General features: G+C 32.5%; 1 protein-coding gene across 1 annotated transcript in view; it reads left to right on the forward strand.

Annotated features, from left to right (window-relative positions):
• LOC149412141 (cell adhesion molecule Dscam1-like) overlaps positions 1–19,244 on the forward strand; it is a 386,575-nt gene extending 367,331 nt beyond the window's left edge. Inside the window, exons 3-4 of the mRNA XM_089646313.1 lie at positions 18,639–18,787; positions 19,216–19,244. Of these exons, the coding sequence (XP_089502439.1) occupies positions 18,639–18,787; positions 19,216–19,244 (178 nt within the window). The remainder of the gene's footprint in view (positions 1–18,638; positions 18,788–19,215) is intronic.
• Positions 19,245–21,269: the final 2,025 nt, after the last annotated feature.

Here is a 21,269-nt window from a genome sequence, read left to right on the forward strand (position 1 = left end):
TTCATGGAAATGAAAATAAACTACTCAGATAAAACAAAATACATTTATTTGTCAAATATCCAACTGGTAAATATTCCCCATGGTGAAAAAGAACTTAATTCAGACTGATATAAAAATGTACAAAAACACCATTAAAACAAACACATCAGCCGATCAAAGGCCCCGTCTGTCTTTGATGTGGTGATATGTATTTTTGAAGCTTTGAGTTCCTATAATTTCATGTTAATCCGAGACGAGACTCATCTTATTACATTGGAGGCTGTGGGCAGATTAAAGGAGACTCTGAAAGGCTGCGGTGGTGAATAGGGGATGATTGCATGTACCCTTACCCGGTAAACTAAAGCCTCGCGCCTACCCTTATATCTCTCTACCTCTATCCCTGAGCGTGATGCCTTCGTCTGGAGATGTGCAGCAAAGGGTGTATGTCTCTTTTTGCTAAATTAATTCTATTTTATTACAAGACTATTTCAATCTAGTGTCGCTTGAGATTTCAACACTTGTATGGAGTTTATTAAAGTAATAGATAATGGTTTTCTTTTAAAAACCTTTGATGGCAAACAAAGTTCAGAAGTTCTCAATAAACATCAACATTGGCACGAACATAACCATTCTACATCGACACAAACATAACCACTCTGCATCGACACAAACATAACCACTCTACATTGACAAAAACATAACCACTCTGCATCGAGACAAATATAATAACTCTACAACAAGAAAAAATGAAATAATACTTCCATTACGAAAAAGGTAAAAATCACAGAACTCATTTCTGTATAGAGAGGTGAAAATCTTCAAAGAAATACCAACCAATATGAAAGAAGAAGAACATGTATTAAAATTTTTAAAGTGACAAAATATGTTAAGTGTAATTTTTAAAATTTGTTCTTTGTTAATTACAACTTGTAATCTTAAGTACTGCACTTAGTTTGTAACTTTATTGCTATATACAGTGTGATTTTAATGTTGTCATACATGTAACCGCTGTACATATCTTCTTCTTTTTCTTTCATATGGTGAGGGAGTTGGAGGGGAACATCTAGGTCAGTGAGATTTCATCATTTACGCTGGGGAACGAATGCAGCGGGCATTTGTGGCTACATTTTCGGTGGTCTACACTGCACCGCAACGTGTGCATCATGTGGGCACAGCGGCTATGGGAGGACCTTATCCCATTGATAGCGGACCAAAGTTTGTGAGGCAGCATCGTAAACTGTACATGTTATGTTGTATCTTTACTTAAATAATTTAAATAAATTTTAATAATTGTTTCTTTTGTATTGGTTAACGTATTATTTGAGAATTTTGTATATTTTTCTATGCCCCGTATCTAATGCTGTAAATGACTTTGCGAGTATGAAATAGTTATATCTATAAATTCCGGTAGCTATTTCCAAACTCTAGCAAAAAATGATAAAATCAATCTTCCTGCCATGTTTTTGACAAATTATCAGATTAGATCAGATCTCCATAAGTGATTTAGAAATAAGCACACACGTATCGTTAGAGATAAAATATTCAATATAGGGTTTTCCAATAAGAGTTGTTATTTTGATATTCAAAGAGCTATCGAGAGATGATGATTTTTTTATGGCCGGAATTGGATGGTATTGATCTGGACAACGTTTACTTTCAAGAAGACGGCGCTACGTGCCACACAAGCAACGAAACCATTGATCTTTTACGGAAAAAGTTTCCGGACCGTGTTATCTCTCGAAGAGGTGATCACAATTGGCCACCGAGATCTTGTGATTTAACACTACGCCAACAGCCCAGCGTCAATTCAAGACCTCAAAGATGGAATTCGTGAGGCTATCGAGGACATAAGGCAGCCACTTTGCGGTTTGGTTATGGAAAATTTTATGAAAAGGATATGGTCCTGTAGGCGTGGTTGTGGTGGTCATTTGACTGATGTTATTTTTCACTATTAATGGCATACCTTTCTCTTTATAATGAAATAAACATTTGATCATTCATATTAAAAAATGGCATTTTGGAAAACCCTGTAGAACGATTGTCTTGATGTACGATTTTTTATCAGAAATCAGAAAATGGAATAAAAATAACTAACTACAGCCAAGCACGGTTTGAACACAGGACTCGTCACTTATATTTTTTCTACATTATCCCCGTAAAATTACAAAATGTAAAAAAAATAATTTCACGCTATGCCACGTTTTGTGTTTGTGTAACTGAACTTAGAGTCATTGCCTCATCAGTTGAAGGCGTATAAATATGATCTAGGGAGTATTGCTCCCCTGTAAGATAAGTCGCGGAAGAGCAGTGGAATCACGAATTAAAACGTTGCTGGCAAACGGATACATATTAATGAGCGTTTTTACAAAGGGAGCGCGGCGCCTGTCGTGAAAATCGCACATCTGCAAATTTCTGTCAAATATTAATTATCATATATTATAATCTAAAATTACGTATGTAAGGCTTCATGAAACGAACATCACAGAAAGGTTGACGAAATACTAAGGTACCTTACTAAAAATATACCCTAAGGAATTAATATTGCTATTATTAATACACCCTTTGAAACTTGACAAATTCTTTGATTTAACTTTTAAGGCGAAGCAAATGTAAAGCAAAATCATGTGTTTTATTTGTGAAAATTTGATAGCATTAAAAATTTTATAGATTCTAAATAAATACTGCGAGTATATCATATTATCTTGCTCTTTTAACTCCATAAAACATTGGTCAAAGTCTCATACTCGCGAATCTCTTTTCGTATATTGGTAAAACATTTTAATTTTTGTTTCTGAACGTTACAAATTAAAATAAGATACCCTTTTTCGCCATGTTTATTTATTGTTTCACAAAAAATCAAATGGAACAGTGTCATCAAATGTTCAATCTGCGCGATTTTTTTACATTACTTAAAAAGTACCCTCATTGTAATTCCGTTCCAGTTTTCTTTCAAATTTTGATCAACGTATGACAGGTGTGCCTTTCTGCTGATTTTCACTATTTGTGCAAAAGCAGAAACGAACCTAGAATCGGCGTTTACCGGGAACCTTCCAAATGTAAAAAAATGGGTGAGTAGCTATTATTTGTTGACAATGTTACATTTGAATTTCTGTGGAAACAACCGAACTTTACTTGATTTGCTTCCAATTAATTTATTTTTTTTGAACAAGGAAGAGTTGTTCTGAAACCTGTTAAACTATATACCTGTAGTAGAGGGAATTCGTTCATGGAGAGAAAATGAGAGAAGTTTCATATTAATATGTTACAGAAAAGCAGCATTTATTGGTTTTAAAGCATTTTAAAAAGATATAATTATGAAAAATTATAATTTAACTGCCCATCACTATTTTTCTTATTTGATATTAAACTGATTATAAATATCATCGTAGGTACTATTGCAAATGCCCACATATTTTTGAGTCGCAAAGATTGTATGCGAATCAGTTTGTGATATTATTGTGGACTACAGTTTGTAATTAATATTTTACAAAACTATTGGGCAGCTGTGATTGACAATTAGTATTGGAAAGTGATCCTGACTTACACCTAGTCTTTTCGATTGATATCGCGGTCTTAAGGGACACTGCTGGTTTTCACTGCAGATGCTTCCGTAATATACTCGTTTTTTTGTGAATTCCGCACAAGAATCCTAACTGCTTCCAACCGTCTGGAGCCAGTGAGACTTTGGCATCCCCAATTGGGGTATGTTGTGAGGCTGAAGGGAGTAGGGAGGGGAAAGAGATGGGGAAGAGGAAGGTGGGAGAGTACTGGCTAATCAGATGTGATCACCAAATACGGCTAAAGCCATGTCAAGCAAAGTTTCAATTCTGAATGGTGGTCTTACCGCAGGACGGTACTGAGAGTATATTCTACTCTGGAACTTGCTGCAAAAATGCTACATATTATTTTAACTGAATAAGTTGTGAAATAACACAGATTTTTTTTAAATAAAATATACTTGTGCATGCAGGGATTTGTACCCGCGACCTTCGGCTTGCTAGTCGAGAGCTTTAGCTGAGAGCACTGGGGAAAAAACTTAACGTGTACACTGCGCAGGTTTTCTAAACAGACTGGTAATGTATAATACATTGTTTGCAATGTCACTGATGTAGGTATATAGGTACTCCTCACTATCAGACAGGGACAGGATATTGATATTGGATAGAGTTACGTAGATTTGAGTCAACATGCTGGAATAGGTACGGTAAAGAAAAAAATGTTTGGGAATATTAGTTATTGTATTTTTTTAGTTTTGTCGTGCTTTAATACCTGTTTTATTTAAACTCGATGTTGATTTTTTCAATGCGTTATTACCACAGTAAATAATGTGGTGATAGACAACCTGAGCTCAAGATAAAAACAAGTTACTTGATAAAAAATAAATTAGCCAGGAGCGATCATATCTATGAAAAATTTTTAGGAAGTGTTGCGTTTTTCATCTTCCTAAGATCTAAAAGTGAACTTATGTGTTATCTTTGAAACATGGAGATATATTTCATGACTTCTAAATTGGTAGGAAGCAAGTGATTTCTAACTTAGTGCAAAGTTCGCAATGTCCAACGTAGCGTGGTTGGAAGTCTTCTAACTTTGTAGGAAGTTACATATTCCAGACTGGGACTTCTAGGCGGTGTGGATTATCTATCAAAATTATCAGTGTGCCTTAGAGAGCAAATTTTCATGATTATGAATAAATATTAATTAACTCCTGAGTCTCATCAATATAATAGTACCTACTCAACACACAAGGCATAAGAACCTATTGTGATGTCGCCGTTCTTAAACAAATTATGAAGCAGATTAACGAAGGCCCACATCGTTTAAAAAACGAATATCCATATTAGTTCGACATCGTTAATGAACTTGTTCTTATATATACAGGGTTTTCCAATAAGAGGTGTTATTTTGAATAGCCCGCTTTTTCGGTAGATGTTACTTTTGAAGCTGTCATTTTTTGACTTTTGACAAGTAAAAACTATGCCATTACTAAAAATGGAACAATACACGCTTCAACAACGCATTGAAATTATTAAAATTCACTTGAGTGAATCTAATGCAAATCATCTTGAGTGATGAAGCCCATTTCCACCTCGGTGAAAAAAAACCCAAGAGTTATTGTTGAAAAGCCTCTTTATCCTCAACGTGTGACTGTTTGGTGCGGTTTATGGTCTGGCGAAGTCATTAGACCTTACTTTTTCGAAAATGAGGCTGGAGCAACAGTTACGGTGAATGGATTGCGCTATCGAGAGATGATTAATGAATTTTCATGGCCGAAATTGGATGGTATTGATTTGGACAATGTTTACTTTCAACAAGACGGCGCTACGTGCCACACAAGCAACGAAACCATTGAATTTTTACGATTGAATATCAAAATAACACCTCTTATTGGAAAATCCTGTATAAAAAAAATATATTATTTCTGAAAATTTTGGTATATTACAATTATTTTATTCAATTTTAAACCATATGCAACCGTTGTGTATTACTAACTCTTGTGTAAAAAAATTATATTCATTTTATGTACCTGATGTAGAAGCCCGGCTATAAAAAAGAAATAAAAATAAAAAACTTGTTTTAAACTCAATATTAATAAAAAATACTTTATATTATGTAATATTAATGCTTTATTGATACTACTACTCAATCTTAATTTTTGAAAAATTCTTTCTGGGTATGTTTGTGCTCGCACAACTCAAAAATTAGTCTACCGATATCGCTGAACATTTAAAAAATTGTTCTCATTAGTGCCAGGAGTGTTTAGAGAGTAGTTTAAAAGGTAAAAGAAGTTGGGACGCCCGAGGAACGCAATATACCTGCACCGGAATGACATACAGATTCGAAATAAAAATCTATGTAATATGTAGTTTTTTAACAGTAACATTGTGGTATACAGTGGTGAATGGTGGAAATAGCAAAGACAAGAGAAAAACATTAGCAATAGCGAAGCATTGAGGGGTTCACTAGTACTATCAGTAGTAATATTAATAAAGACGATGGGGCTAAGCTCAATAGGTCTTGGTATCCGATAATTGAAGACTATACCAAAACTAAACGCAGAAAACCATATTGAATTGTACAGAAATTCCAGCTCTTAGAGGATTGGAGTCGGCGACATGGTATCACATCTACATACCTAAGCACACACTTCATCATAATCTTTACATATCTGCCCTGATGATAGACACTGTAATGCTTTTCGAAACATTGGCTGAAGAAGGATGTAGCGCTACACGGCATAATACGCCAAAAATAAAACGATATAATATTTTCGGTCGTGAAAATCTCAAATCATATCTGTTCCAAAATCATACAAAAAACTCTTATTTTACAGGGACTAGAACTTTTGGCCTATAGCTAAAGCCTACACCACCTGCCGTAAAACTTGTCAGAATTCGTTTTGCCTTTAAATTACCATTAATCGTCCACTTAAATTCTTCTTCCTTCGAAGAGGACTAATCCCTACCTCGTCTCAACATTTCAAGAAAATAATAATACCGTTCAGCATTTGAACATCTCTGTTTTCGGTACAAATTAAAATATCCCTCCAATTTCATACCCTTTCATCTCATTATTTCTAAACATTATTAACTGGAAATACTAAATTCTTGGAAATTTCAGAATTTCAGTAAAATTCTCAAACCAAAGATTATAATAATTACTCGAGGTAATCTAATTATTGTGATTATCCAGCCATGGTTCGGTTCCAAACTTATCTTCTGAAGGTAGTTTTCGATGATTGGAGGTGCTTTTGAATGTTCCCCAGTGGTTCGCATCTCTGCTAGCTTTTGTCTACAGCATTTTAGCAGAGCAGTGGGTTTTATCCGAGCTTTTTATTTTGTAAGGCAGGACTCGAAAATGTGCGCCGATTTTAACAAAACAAATCAGTTATTTAAATCTCTACCCAAAGAGCCATGCTGTATTTCCTTGTGAGACAGAAATACTAATGAGTTGGTTATAAGCAAGACAAAAGAAGCCTACATCTCCTCCTCAATTAGTGGAAAGATCCAAAAAATACCATTCTGATAACACAGCACCACTTATAGATAACTGGTCGGAATTCCAAGATCGTCAGTTAACGTCTTTTTGATACTTTTTGTTATTTTACAAATCACAGTTGGTACTTGTCAGAACACGATATTTTAAATACGAGTCTATAAATAAACGAATGAGCTAGAAGACGTGCAGCTTTTGCAGTGTAATATTGCTGAATTCTTCGAGAACTAAAAACTCACTATTGTGGTAATCGTTGAATGTCTTCAGGGGGCACTTCAAGTTTGGTTATTATCATTCTGGTTATTATTTGAAATCAGATTCAGAGTTAATCGATATTGCTGACTGGCGACGAAGAGGTTAATAGTTAGTGTTATTATTGATATTAAATCATTGAATTAATGTTTTCCGCAAGTGGTGTAAAATGTGGTCTAAACCATCGCTGTTCGAAGGTGTTGTAGTATTTCAGCGAAACCATCTCCGTTTTTCATTAAGAACGTTTTCCCTAAAATATATATTTTTTTGAAATATGAAATATGCTATCGGCGCAGAAGCATCAATCAGTTAGTTCCCTTGCAGATCCGTGTTTGATGAAAGCGGCCGACAATTAGTGACGATATTCACGGAGACAGACCACTGCGCCGCGCCGGTAGACGGGACTTAAGGATCCCAGACAGACTTGTCAACCTTCTCCCCTTCCTTACCCACCTTCTCCCATTGCACCCAACCACTTCTCGCAGAGCAAGAGCGAGCCAAGGGAGGAGGTGAAATATTACCCTAGTTTGTTTTTTAGATTACACAAATCGAGTTGTGTGATAACACTTCAAAATTGATAAAAACATTTTAATAGTGAAATTCTGAAAACATTAAGGCATTATTCTCTATATTATGTCTCCTTCATTTAAGAGTACTTATACTTAAAATAATTAATACGCTCTTCTTTTGTAGATAAATATTTTAGTTATGCTTTATAATATTCAGATGAATTATTTGTTTGTGCAAGTACTTACGTAATAGGAATATGAATAAATAGTTCAGTCCGTCAAATTATTATAAGAATTAACTACTCGCCTGAAATATCCATACAAATTGAAAATATCTCCCAAGTAAAAATAAATGCTACCAACGGGAATTGAACCCGCACCATCTGATGTCCAGTCAGGTGCTCTGGACCACTTAGCTACGTCGGCTTATTTCCAACCCGCCAAATATTTATAATTCAATATAGTTATATAATAAGTACTTCAATTACTGCTTATTATATTTTTCCACCTGTAAACAACCAAATTTATGTTTGTAGGAAAGGCTTTGTTAGTGCTGAATTTCCCACTAGATATAGATTATGATATTTTTTTATCCTTTGAGCTATACATAAAAACCTTGCCTTATAAACATTAATTTATCATTAAAAAATAATAGTTTTGTCCGTGCACAAACTCAATTCTTTCAAGTAAGACAAAAAATTTCGATATTGAATTGAATCACCTATCTACCAAATGTATTGATGCTAGGAAGTATTGCATCACAGATACGGAAATCCTTGTAAGAGTGGAGGATACTCTCAGTATCACACTGGTGTAAGACCACAATTCAGAATTGAAATGGCATTCGCCGTGTTTATTGACTGAATTTCTACATACTTTCCTTTTCCTAGCCATTACCTACAGTCTCAAAACGGTTCCATGATAACTCAACACAGTGACAATTCAACAAAAAGTGATATAAAGTCATTAGAAACGATAAAAAAAATTTTCAACCCAACCTAACCTAATCTAACCTAACCTACTTAACGCAGTTAATAAAGTTTTTGTTTCATCACTTTCCATGACTTTAGATTACTTTTTAAAGATGTGATGAATTATCATTGTGTTGATTTATCCGGTCACCATTGTTAATATTGTAGGATATTTGATAAAACTTAAAAAAGGTTTTTTTTCTAAAGGTGTGTATCGTGTAATGAAAGACAAGGGAAAGGCGTTTTAAATGTAGAAATATTTTATTTTACTCTGTTTTCATCGAATTAAAAATATGTATTACTTCCCGGGACGCCACTGGCACAAGAGACAGAAATGTATTTCCTGAAATTGAACATAAAACAGTGTTTGAAGCAGGAAAAATAGTCCTCGAATTGCTCGAGCCGTGCAATTACTAACTTTTGTTAGGAAAATATTTCAATGAGTCAACGTTTTCATCTCCCGGCTTCTGCCTCCAACGAGCACCAGCCTCCAGGTACACTAACTCAATTTACCTTCTTTCATGAAACAAATCAGCTAAAAAAATCTTCAAAATTTACCAAGTATACTACCTGCTAAAGCTAAGCCGTTCTAAGAATTTTCATATTTTATAATTATTGCTAGTACCTACTTTCCGATTTCAATACGAAAAACGAAGGAAAAAAAACATATTTAATAAACTTGGTAATATTACAAAAATTACATAACATAAGAGAAAAAATATAAGTTATGAATAATAAAATTACAATATATACTTTATTATATACAATTGAACTTTTACAATAATAACCTATTATTTTTCTCGTTACCGCCTTTATTTTTGTATTTTATTTTATTTCATCCAAATTATATTTTTTGTTTCATATTATATCTTTATTTATTTAATAATTTTAAATAGTGTGGGTAAAATAAATTGAGGCTCAAATTATACCAAAATACCTAACATGGTATTGCATAAAAAATAATAGTAGCAATAAATTTTTATGATTAAAATAAATTCGTTTTCTTTTTTAGAACATAATTTATTTCTTTAGAACATAACAATAAAAAAGTATATGTTTATGTATTTTCAGTAATATGTTTCTTTCTCACTCTTTTTCTATCCCCTGTATTTGTAATCGAGCATAATCTATTTTTACCAATGTATTAGTGGATAAGTACCTTCTTCTAAATTCCTACCTTGGCGCTGTGCTTACGTATATTTTCCTGACTGTTTCCTGTTTTGTTTCTTTTGTTTGTTCTGCTTAACCTCCTTTTTTCTTTTTGTGTACTGTTTTGTATGTGAAACTTACAATTATGTAATTTTTTTGTACTGTTTCGTATTTAAAACTAATAATTTTGATATCAATATACCAATGTAAAATTGTGCCTATTAACTCGCATCTATGTATTGGAAGTTCCTTTCGTCCTACAATGAGTTTTTTAACTAGTCGGGATTGCTCTAGCAAGAAATAGAAATAATAATATATAAAAAAATATTTAAATATCAATTATGGAAATCAGTAAACATAAAACTAATAATGGCCTAATAAAAGGAAAGCCTTTGCTAGATACAAACCTCCTCGCACTTAATATCGACAAAACTCAATACATGAAATTGTCTATACACAAACATAACGCTTCCAATAACTGTCCTAAACAAATCATCCACTTCTGTTCACTCAATCTAAACACTCAACCTAATATCCATTGCACATGATCCACCCTAAAATCATTGAAGGAAGTGAAATATTTGGGAATAATCATGGGACCAACTATTCTGGGAGGCTAGTATAAATGACACAGTAAAAAGATTCCGTAATCTCTGTCATATATTCTGCGCTCTGAGGTCCAACTTAGACTTGAGACTGTAAGAAACATTTATTTTGCCTTTTTCCAATCCGTAGCAACATATGGTATTATGGGATGGGGTGGCTGTGCTGAATCTATTATCAATCCAGTTATTACAAAAGTACAAAAACTAATTTTGAGCATTATATTTAAATGGAAACTTTAAACTCACCCCTCAAACGAACTTTGTGCTAAAATTAGTGTTTTAGATACTCGCCAGTTATTTACTAAAACAAGCTTGTGCTACATACGGAAAAAAAACATCCTACTAGTGTCTCCACAACATCAAACACACCCGCTTTTCACCAAACCTGGAAAGCGTGCTCCCTAAAACTAAAACCACATTCGCTCAACGACTGGTTCATCGCTCCTCAAATATACAATGCGTTAAACACCGATATAAATTCTATGTGCCTTTTTACTTACGTGTTCAACATTGCCTATTTAAAAGAAGACGAGCCTATGTAAACACTTTAAAAAAAAAGTTTTAAGGTCTTGCACTACGTCGTGTAATATTTGAAATTGAGCCGCTATCAATAACAACCCTTACGTAGATGACGATAAGGTTTAAATTCCCGCTTAACACCATCCACCTGTTTTGATTTATGCAAGAAAAAAACATGACCAAAAAGTGTCATTTATTTTATTTTGTGGATGTTTAGGCATAAATATTTTTTTTTCGATCATTTTATAAATAACTTAATTTTCCACATTATGCAATAAAATCATAACCGAAAATGGATTCGTAAGTAGGAGATTTTGAACTTTAAAGCAGTTTTCATAGGCCTTTACACAATTTTTTTCTGGGCTTATAAAAAAACTTATCTAAAAAATACTCGATTATTTCTATGGCCAAGATGTTTTCTACTTGCAGTATTTAATTAAAGCATCTGAAACATTTCTAGGTGACCAAATTTTCAAACCAAAAACACATGATTTTGAATTACCACGTATGGCATCGCTTAACTCTATCATTTATTTTTTATATCACTATATTCAAATGTACATAGGTACATTTTTCGTTAAGTACTTACCAACATTAACTTGTTTTAAAGAAGAAATAAATAATAATAATAACATGCCCAGAAAAAGAAGACGCAAAAAAATTAAAAGATAAGATAAATGAAGTCGACAAAACCATAATAGCGGAGGTACTTCTGAAAACGGATCCATGCGTAATATTCAAAGGTCTTGACAAAGACTATACCGAAAAAGAATTCTTAGAAGACATCATTGAACAAAACAACGACATCAAAATGATATGTGAAAAATACCAAGACAAAGATATATTACAAGTTAAGGCCATCATTACAAACAAAAAAACTAACAGCAAAAACTTAATACTACAAACAAATCCCGAAATGAGACTACATCTTATTAATAAAATAAAAATTCATCTAGGATTCATGAGAATCTATGTAGAAGACTGCAGTCCTCTTACCCAATGTTTCCACTGTCAAAGATTTGGACACACAGCACAAAAATGCTACAATAGAATGAATAAACCAACATGCAAGCACTGTTCAGAAGATCATCCCATCTCCGAGTGTAAATCCCTGGAACTGCCACCCAAATGCGCTAACTGCAACTCAGCTAACAAGAAGAAAGAAATAAACTCCTTGAACAGTAAAATGAATGAAGTAGACCACCGAACAAACAGCGAAACAAATGAAAAAACGAAACAACGAAAAAAATGTAAGTTCCGATCTTACATGCTTAAATTAGCCAAAGAAAGAATTAACTACGACATTGAATAAAAATCTTATTAATTTTGTAAAATACAACCGAAAATGCATTAAATGGATGATTTCTTAAGTAACGAATTAGAGTTAAATATTAAAATTCAAGAATACGAATGTATATGTACCGATTCGTGTAACAAAATTATTTCTAAAAACATCAATGATATAATTATTATGCACATAAACATCCGTAGCGCTCAAAAAAATTTAGATGAATTAATTCTAAAAATAAATAATTTAATTAAAAAACCGGACTTTATAGTGTTATCCGAAACATTTACGAACGCTGAATCACCGTCTTATCACTTACCTGAGTACAACTATATTTCTACCAAAGTAGACATCAATAAAAATTCGGGAATAATAATATTTGCAAGCAATAAATTAAGTATTGTTAACATAATAGAACATCCAATACACTTAGTAAACTGCATCGAAGTACATTTCAAACTCGGCAAATCAATATACTATCTAATAGCTATCTATAGAACGCATGGCTCGAGTATTATTACGTTTATAAATGACCTCAAATACATATTGTTAAAATTAAAAAATAAACTTTGCTTCGTCGTAGGAGATTTTAACGTTAATATTAATGAAAAAATAGAAAATAATAACAAAAATGAATACATCAATTGCATGACTGAACAAAATTTTATATCTTGCATAAATAAAAATACTAGGGAAATAAAAGAACATACTCCATCTTGTTTAGACCACATTTGGACAAATGTTAACATTAAAGATCTTCACAAAATAAAATCAATTGTTTGGAAAACTAACATAACTGATCATCACTCATGCTTACTTCTGTATAATAATAATATTAAACATAAAAAACATAATTTAATAACCAAAAAATCAACAATAGATATGACTATTCTCTCTGAAAAATTAAAAAAGGAGGATTGAAATAATGTTTTAAACAGTGATGATACTGAAATTTGTTCAACTAACTTCGAAAATATTATGTCACAACACATTAAAAATTCGACAACTGAGATAACAACACACATAAAATCAAAATTAAGATGTTTAAAGCCTTGGATTACCAAAGGACTTATTATATCTATCAGAAATAAAGAAAAACTTTACAAAATAACTTTAAAAAATCCCCAAGATGAAAAAGCATATATTTTCTATAAAAAATATAAAAAATAAATTAACATCTTATATTAAAAAAAGTAAAGAAGAGTATTTTAAAAATAAAATATTATCTTCAGAAAATAACCATAAACAAATGTGGAAAACTGTTAATTTCGCCATAGAAAATACAAAAAAAACACAAAACATTAAGTACATTGAACATGATAAAAAAATTATAGATGCCAATATACAGCCTAAACAATGTGCAAACATATTTAATTCGTTCTTTGCAAATGTTGGGAAAAATCTTGCGAAAAATATTCATAAGCCTTCAAACCAAGAAAACCATAAAAATAAAAATATACAGAAACGTAATATACTTTCAATGTTTGAAACAACAACAGAATGTGAAATTTCGAAAATAATAGAAAATATGAAAGGAGGTTCGTCTCCCGGTTTTGATTCTATTACAACACACATGTTAAAAACTATGAAACCTCACTTAATAAAACCTATCACTCATTTAATAAACTTAAGTTTAACAACTGGAATTTTTCCAATGAACTACAAAACCACAATAATCTCACCTATTTACAAATCTGGAGATCCACATCAAGCAACGAATTATCGCCCAATATGTCTAATTTCTAATATAGGAAAGATCTTTGAAAAAATAGTTAAAAAACAATTGGTAAATTTTCTAGATAATAATAAAATATTACACAAAAACCAGTTTGGCTTTATAAAATCTCTCAGCACACAAGATGCTATTGCTAACGTAACTTCATACATTTCTGAATCATTAGATAAAAGTAAAAAATGTGCGGGTATATTTATTGACCTTAGAAAGGCATTCGATAGCATATCCCATGAGATGCTATTAAAAAAATTGAATAATATCGGCATAAAAGGCAACGCGATTAAATGGATCACCGACTACTTAAAAAACCGTCCTCAAGTAGTAAAAATCAATCGTGTTAATAGTGATCAAGAGATTACAAGCTTTGGAATCCCCCAAGGTACAGTGCTTGGACCAATTCTATTTACTATATATGTAAACGATATTTTTTTTCAACCTTTACATGGTCAAATTACGTCATACGCTGATGATACAGTATTAATAATAAGTGATAAGACTTGGGAAAAAGTAGAGTTAAAGGCCACAGAAGACATCAACACGCTCAAGAATTTTTTCGACACTAATTTACTGTCACTTAATAATGAAAAGACATTTGTAATTCCATTTGCAATCCATACAAATGATACTCCTAAAAATTTTAACATTGTCATACATAATAATACTAAAATTCACAGCCAAAACTATTGCAAATCAAACTGTACAGTACTAAAAACAACAAATAAAATTAAATATCTAGGAGTAATTATTGATAAAAATCTGAAATGGAAGGAACACATATGTCAAGTAGTAAACAAAATTAGAAAATTAATATATATATTTTTAAGAATTAGAAACTTTCTGTCGATAAAAAATCTATATATAATTTACTATGCCTTAGTTCAATCCACTTTACAATACGCTATTATTAGTTGGGGATCCGCGTATAAATGTAACCTTCTTCCAATTGAAATTATACAAAGAACAATTATTAAAATTATATTAAAAAAACCCTTTGACTACCCAACAGAACGCCTGTTTGAAGAATTTCAAGTACCTACATTTAAAGACCTATATATTAAAAACTCACTAATCCAAATTATAAAAGAAAAAGATAAATATCAATTTTTAAATGAAAACAGAACGCGACTTAGACATGTTTTTCTATGCCCAAAACTAAATACGTCTTTTGCACAACATCATTATACTTACCAGGGAAGAACCTTTTTCAATCGTCTACCAGAAGAAATCAGAAGCATTAATGATAAAACCCAAATACTGCTCTCTTGACACTTTAAAAATATTCTGAAAAAAATAACTACTGTCACTTAATTAATCTCACAAATATCCTTAGTTTTCCATAACTTTCTTTCTTTTTTTAAATTTATTATATTAATATATTATCCTTCACTACTATAAAAAAATACTACAGCAAACATACATTTATGTACAATGAATTATTTAAGTACTAACTAACAACAACATTTATGTACACTCCCCTTCCATACACAAGCAAATGCTTTCAATGGAAGAGTAGTAAAAAGACCCAAGATGTAAAATGAATTATGTACCATGTAAACATATTATTAAAAATAAAAAATAATTCCAAAAAAAAATAAATATATATATATAATTTTGCTCAATTAATGAATATTTACTATTTTCCCTAAAATATCTTATTATCAATAAGTGTTATTTTTATTTCTAATATTGTTTCTATAGTAAAATTAACCTTATTTATTTTATAATTGTTCTACAAAATATTTTATTATTATTTTCACATAAATCACGTACGACTACCATAATACGGGCATGAGGTTAGGATGGTAGTTGAGAAAATCACCAAAAAAAGTAATCTTTTAAAATTTATAAATTTAAAAAAACATATGTGAAGACGAAAAATAAATATACATATTTTTATAATGAAACACGATTAATCAATATGAATTATTATGATACTTTTTTATAATGAAGTTAAGTTATTTAGAAAAGAGTTGTATTATAAGGTTTTATGAACAAAATACTTAAATATCTTTATTTACAAAGTGTATATAAATATTTGCGTAAATTCGGGAGGAACTTTTTTATGTCAATACCGCACGAGAGACCCAACCTTTCCCAATTATCCGAAGGTAGTGAGACTATGGCATCCCCCATTGGGGTATCTCGAGAGACTGAAGGTGGTAGGGAGGGGAATGAGAAGGGGAAGAGGAATGTCAGGAAGTACTTGGCTATTCACCAAACACGGCCAAAGCCATTTCATGCAGCTTTTAAAATCTGAATGGTAGTCTTACACCAAGGCAATACTGAGAGTATCTTCCACTCAGGAACGCGCCGCAAATATACTATATAAGATTTTAAATTAACAATTTGTGAAATAACAAAAAATTAATTAAATAAAATATTACGTGATTTGAACCCTCGACTTTTTGTTTTCTAGTCGAGAGCCTTACCCCTCGACGTAGGAGGCATTCAATAACTTCTCCAAAAAAACCTGATTATTTTATTTTATAAGCAATAATTATTAGCCTGAAACACTCATCCACATTGAAAAATCTCCTGATAAAAGGTACATGATGCCAACGGGACTTGAACCCGTGTCCTTTCGATTTCCGGTCGACAGCTCTGACCACTGAGCTATGGCGGCTTATCTCTTATCCGCGAAATAATTCAATATATACTAGTGTTTCATTCAACAATTACTGCTTGTTACATTTTTTTCACCTGAAACAACCAACTTCATTTTATATGAGAAAGGCATTGTTAGTGCTAACTCTCTCACTAGATGGCGTCGAGATAAATTGTCTACATTTTTTTGTTAAAGGTACTAGAACTTGTCAAATATTAATTTATTTTTTTTGGTAAACTAATGTTTAAGACAAGATTTTTTATGCATAGCGAAAGGGATAACAATTATTTTATAAGCAATAATTATTAGCCTGAAACACTCATCCACATTGAAAAATCTCCTGATAAAAGGTACATGACTGATTATTTTAATGATAACTTTTTTTAAACTTTTATAAGGCAGGCAAGCCATAATGTTGAAAAAATGTGAATGAACACATATTCACACATGAAGAAAGAATCTTTACTGGACCAATAAAACGGTCGCCATCTTAAAACGGAACGTAAAAACAAATTTACAGGCTGACGAAATGCAAAACGACCGATTTAAAACAGGTCTCGCTACGCTTAGTTAGTTAAAAGATAATCATCGCCTCACAAAATTTATACTGTCTGCCCGGTCGCAAAATATTATAGTTTCTCTCTGGTTATCGATTCTTCAATCCAGGCCGCTCGCAATCATACATACATTGGTCAACATTCTTATTCTAAGTCTCGTAGAAAGTACTTAATTACATACGCCAAACGTCAAAAGTCATTTCACTCGAACGACAAGTGGGTACAACCACTCGTCGTTCGAGTGGAATGACTTCGTCGAGAGTCGAGACCTTGGAAATCGATTCTCCAATCCAGGTCGCTCGCAATCGCCGTCGAAAGTACATACATTGGTCGACGATCTAATTCTCGAGTCTCTTTAAAAGTACATAATTACACACGCCAAATTTCACTCGAATAACGAGTGTGTCGAACCGATCGTTGTTCCAGTGAGAATCGAGGCCCAGGTCAACAAAGTTATATTACAGCTATCTGGTATCTTTTACTTGCACAAATTCTAGTGCAAGATGCGTTTATGAACAAAGATATTATATAGTAATATGCAAACTAGTAGAAAGTTCTACAAGATTCTAAACTTCTTGAATGTTAAGACTTCCCAAGGATTTAGTAAGAGAAACCGCCGTCGCAAACAAGGAGCAGAACTTACAAAGCGAATGGCGTGTAAACTTCAAAGTCTAGTTATTTATTCATCTTGAATAAGTCAAGCTTTTGGTAAGTATAGGTATTATAAACTATTAATGAGCTTATGAGCTTTCGTCACGATGATACAATGCACAATTCTAAACCTATACCTCGACGCTGAATTATTGCATATTTGATTTATGCATAATGCATTGCTTCCAACCGTATGGAGCCATTGAAACTATCATATCCCCAAAAAGTGATTATTACTATTCTTTTATCTTGAAAAAAATTGCGATTGTGTGGGTATTTTTCTTCTTTTTTTTGTTTGATTAATGAATTACATTTTTAACAGTAGCCTTGAAGATTTTAGGGGCCATATAAATCCCATTCATTACCTATTATAATATGTGTTTTATGTTTTTTTTTATTTTTATTTTAATATATTACACGTGCATCGTAAATGGACTCAGTCTGTTATGCACAAAAAATTACGTTTCTTTAACTGTTCATAATGTGCCATTTTCGATTTTATGAACTTGTCATCGATGACAATGCATTTTATCAACTTTTGGTGACAATCACTCACATACCCGATCGTTAATTGGCGATGTTGAAATAGACGTATTGTAGTTTAAAAAAAGTTTTTTTTACGGGTGCATTTTATGTAATAATCTTAAGATTTTTAGCATTAGGAAAAATTTTATCAAAAAAGAGAGCAATGAAGTATTTTGAAGTAAAATTTAAATGTAAACCTAACCTAACTCGACTAACAATCCTTTACTGTCTTCCACGAAGCAAACATCAAAAAACCCACTTAACTAATAATATAATCATCTTGTTTTCCTTCTATTTCAGATTCTCTTTTGAAAATGGAACGCTCCTCTTCCCGGCTTTTGATTGGTCCAATTATCGACAGGAAGTCCACTCGGCGGCCTATCAGTGCTCGCCAATTCACTTGCGGGCAGACCGGAAACAGTACTCGATACATGTCAACTTTACGTCAGGTGAGTTAATGACATTATTTGTTGATCGATTCCTCAAAGGTAGCATAGGTAGTTGATAATAGGGAAATTGGCCATGGACCACCATTAGTATAAAATTTCGTGATGCCAACATCGTTGACAACGGAGTGCCGCCTTTATTTTTACATACACAACAAACGCGTTGCTTTTATTGCTTAGCCACTTTGGTAGATGTAACGCTTCCACGCCATATTTCTTTTCATTTATATTTTCTGAAACCTGTGAATTTTGTTTGTATATAATATTTATATTCTCCATGTAATGCATACATGGAGAACTCATAGTCGACGCAAACTCAAAATGAAGAGTATATAATAGTTGCTTGACATGACGAAGTACGTGAATTATTTTGAATTTCGTGTTATTGAGCCAGGCAATTTGGCTATTTTTTTGGTATGCGCATTGAACAGTTTGTATTATTGACATGATGTCATGTTGAGTCTGATAAAATGTTAATGTTTGGGTTAAAACAAATATGATTTAGGGGGTATTTCACTATCTCTGATTATGTTCTGACCAAGCACTAATCCGCGGATTAGTCATTTTTTCGTTTTCACTATATCTGAATAACGCTAACGCTCGGGTTAAAGTTAGATTTGACAAATTAGTGCTCGAACTTCACGTTAGGCGCTATTCCTCGAATCAAAGATGGCGTCAAAACATTCCGAGTTTAACAGCTGAGAAGTGAGTCGAATTTTGTAGAATGAATTTGAATGCTTGTATGATCCATTCTGAATTATTTGATTGTGTTCAAAATAAGAAACAATGTATTAATTCGACACGAATCTATCTAAAATGACCTGATAATCAACATAACATAACCAAAAAAATGCACACTTCGCGGTGTGCGGACTGTGACGCATGACAGCCGTGGCAGTAGATGGAGAAACTGCAAACATTTTGCGATGTTGCCAGACTATTTCGAGTGTTATCTATCCGGAAGCTCGAAACAATGGTGAAACGATGGCCGTTGAATAACGAAGTTATTCTGAACTTTAAAGCCAGCCAACGGATAGCTATTTAGATATTTAGCCCGACATAGTGAAATACCCCCTTAGAGTATGAAAAACGCGGTATGTGCTGTATACTTTTCAACTTTATATTTATGTCAATGGCACATGTTGTGCCGTGTGGTACCATCAACCTGCATTAAAAGAAATTGAAATATCTGAACCTGCATTGAAATTTTTTTGTCAACAGAAATAAATTTGTTATTCTCTGAAATTCCAGTCAAAAAGTTTTATAAGCAATGTTCACCTATCGATCGTGACGCAAAAACATTTTTTTTAAATTTTATATATACAGCGGTTTTTCCTACAGTATTTACGATGCGTACGATGAAGTATTCTAATGTTAAAATTAAGCATGGTGTTGGTATGATTTGAAATTGTATTCTGGCGTAACGTTTCAAATAATTCATAATCAATATCTTTTAACTTTCAAAATTTGTATAAAGTGGGTACATATAATTTATATATCTATGTGTCACAAAAAGGCACTTTTTTGTTTATTCCTACTCTACCCATTCCTACTATGGGTAGGTTCTCTTTATTGTTTGTTCTACTTAACTGTGTACTGTATTGTCAGTGAAGCTAACATTTTTTTTATTAAAATACCCAGTATTGTATGTTCTTCCCGTCCTAAAATTATTTTTGTAACGTATCGGAATTGCAAAAAAAATTCACAATTACAATATCTCGTATTTTTTACGGGTCAGCGCTTGCAATAAATAAAATTGAAATAAGAACTCGCTATGCTGAATTCTCGTTCAACCTCGTTCTTCTGATTAGTGTAATGATTAAAATATACTGGAATTCACAGAGTAATATTTACTTCAAAGGCATAGAAGAACATCTATGTAAGCCAAGAAAATTTGGCTTTCGCTAAAATATTAAAATATTATACAACCTTCGTTATCCATTACAGCGAGGAAACTTGAATGTTTTACAATTTCCAACCTCAGATTCCATCGTACTCTGTTAGTCAGTCAAGATTCAAACCACATTGTAATTTTGTTAAAATGTTAGTTCGGAAGTCTCTTTTGTAAACACGAGTTCTCCAAATCAAATAAATGCTGGCAACGGGCTAAGTTGAAAACTGCCAAAGTGAATTAGAAAGCTCCCAAAGAATCACAGATTAAGTCTGTTGGGGAAAAGAGATATTTGTACGAACTCCGAGTGATGTATACGTAGGTACTTGTACCAACTGCGTATAAAGGAAACTTCAAAGTGGCAAAGAAAGCATTCAAAAATGTACTTTGTTCAATGGGAATGAATCAATTTCGATAATCAACTAAGATATTCATTACAAAACAACTGCAAAAAAAATCCAATTCTTATCACAATGAAGTGCAGCCTTTTTTGGATGAAATTTGTCAAATGAGAACGAGTCGCTTTTACAACTCGTATTTGTGTTCAAGAGCTCGGATGTGGAACGATTTCCCGATCTATTTGTTTCCTCCCTC

The sequence above is a fragment of the Hesperophylax consimilis genome, chromosome 24 (assembly GCF_061612785.1).
Source record: "Hesperophylax consimilis isolate HC1 chromosome 24, BYU_Hcon_1.0, whole genome shotgun sequence".
Classification (NCBI taxonomy): domain Eukaryota; kingdom Metazoa; phylum Arthropoda; class Insecta; order Trichoptera; family Limnephilidae; genus Hesperophylax; species Hesperophylax consimilis.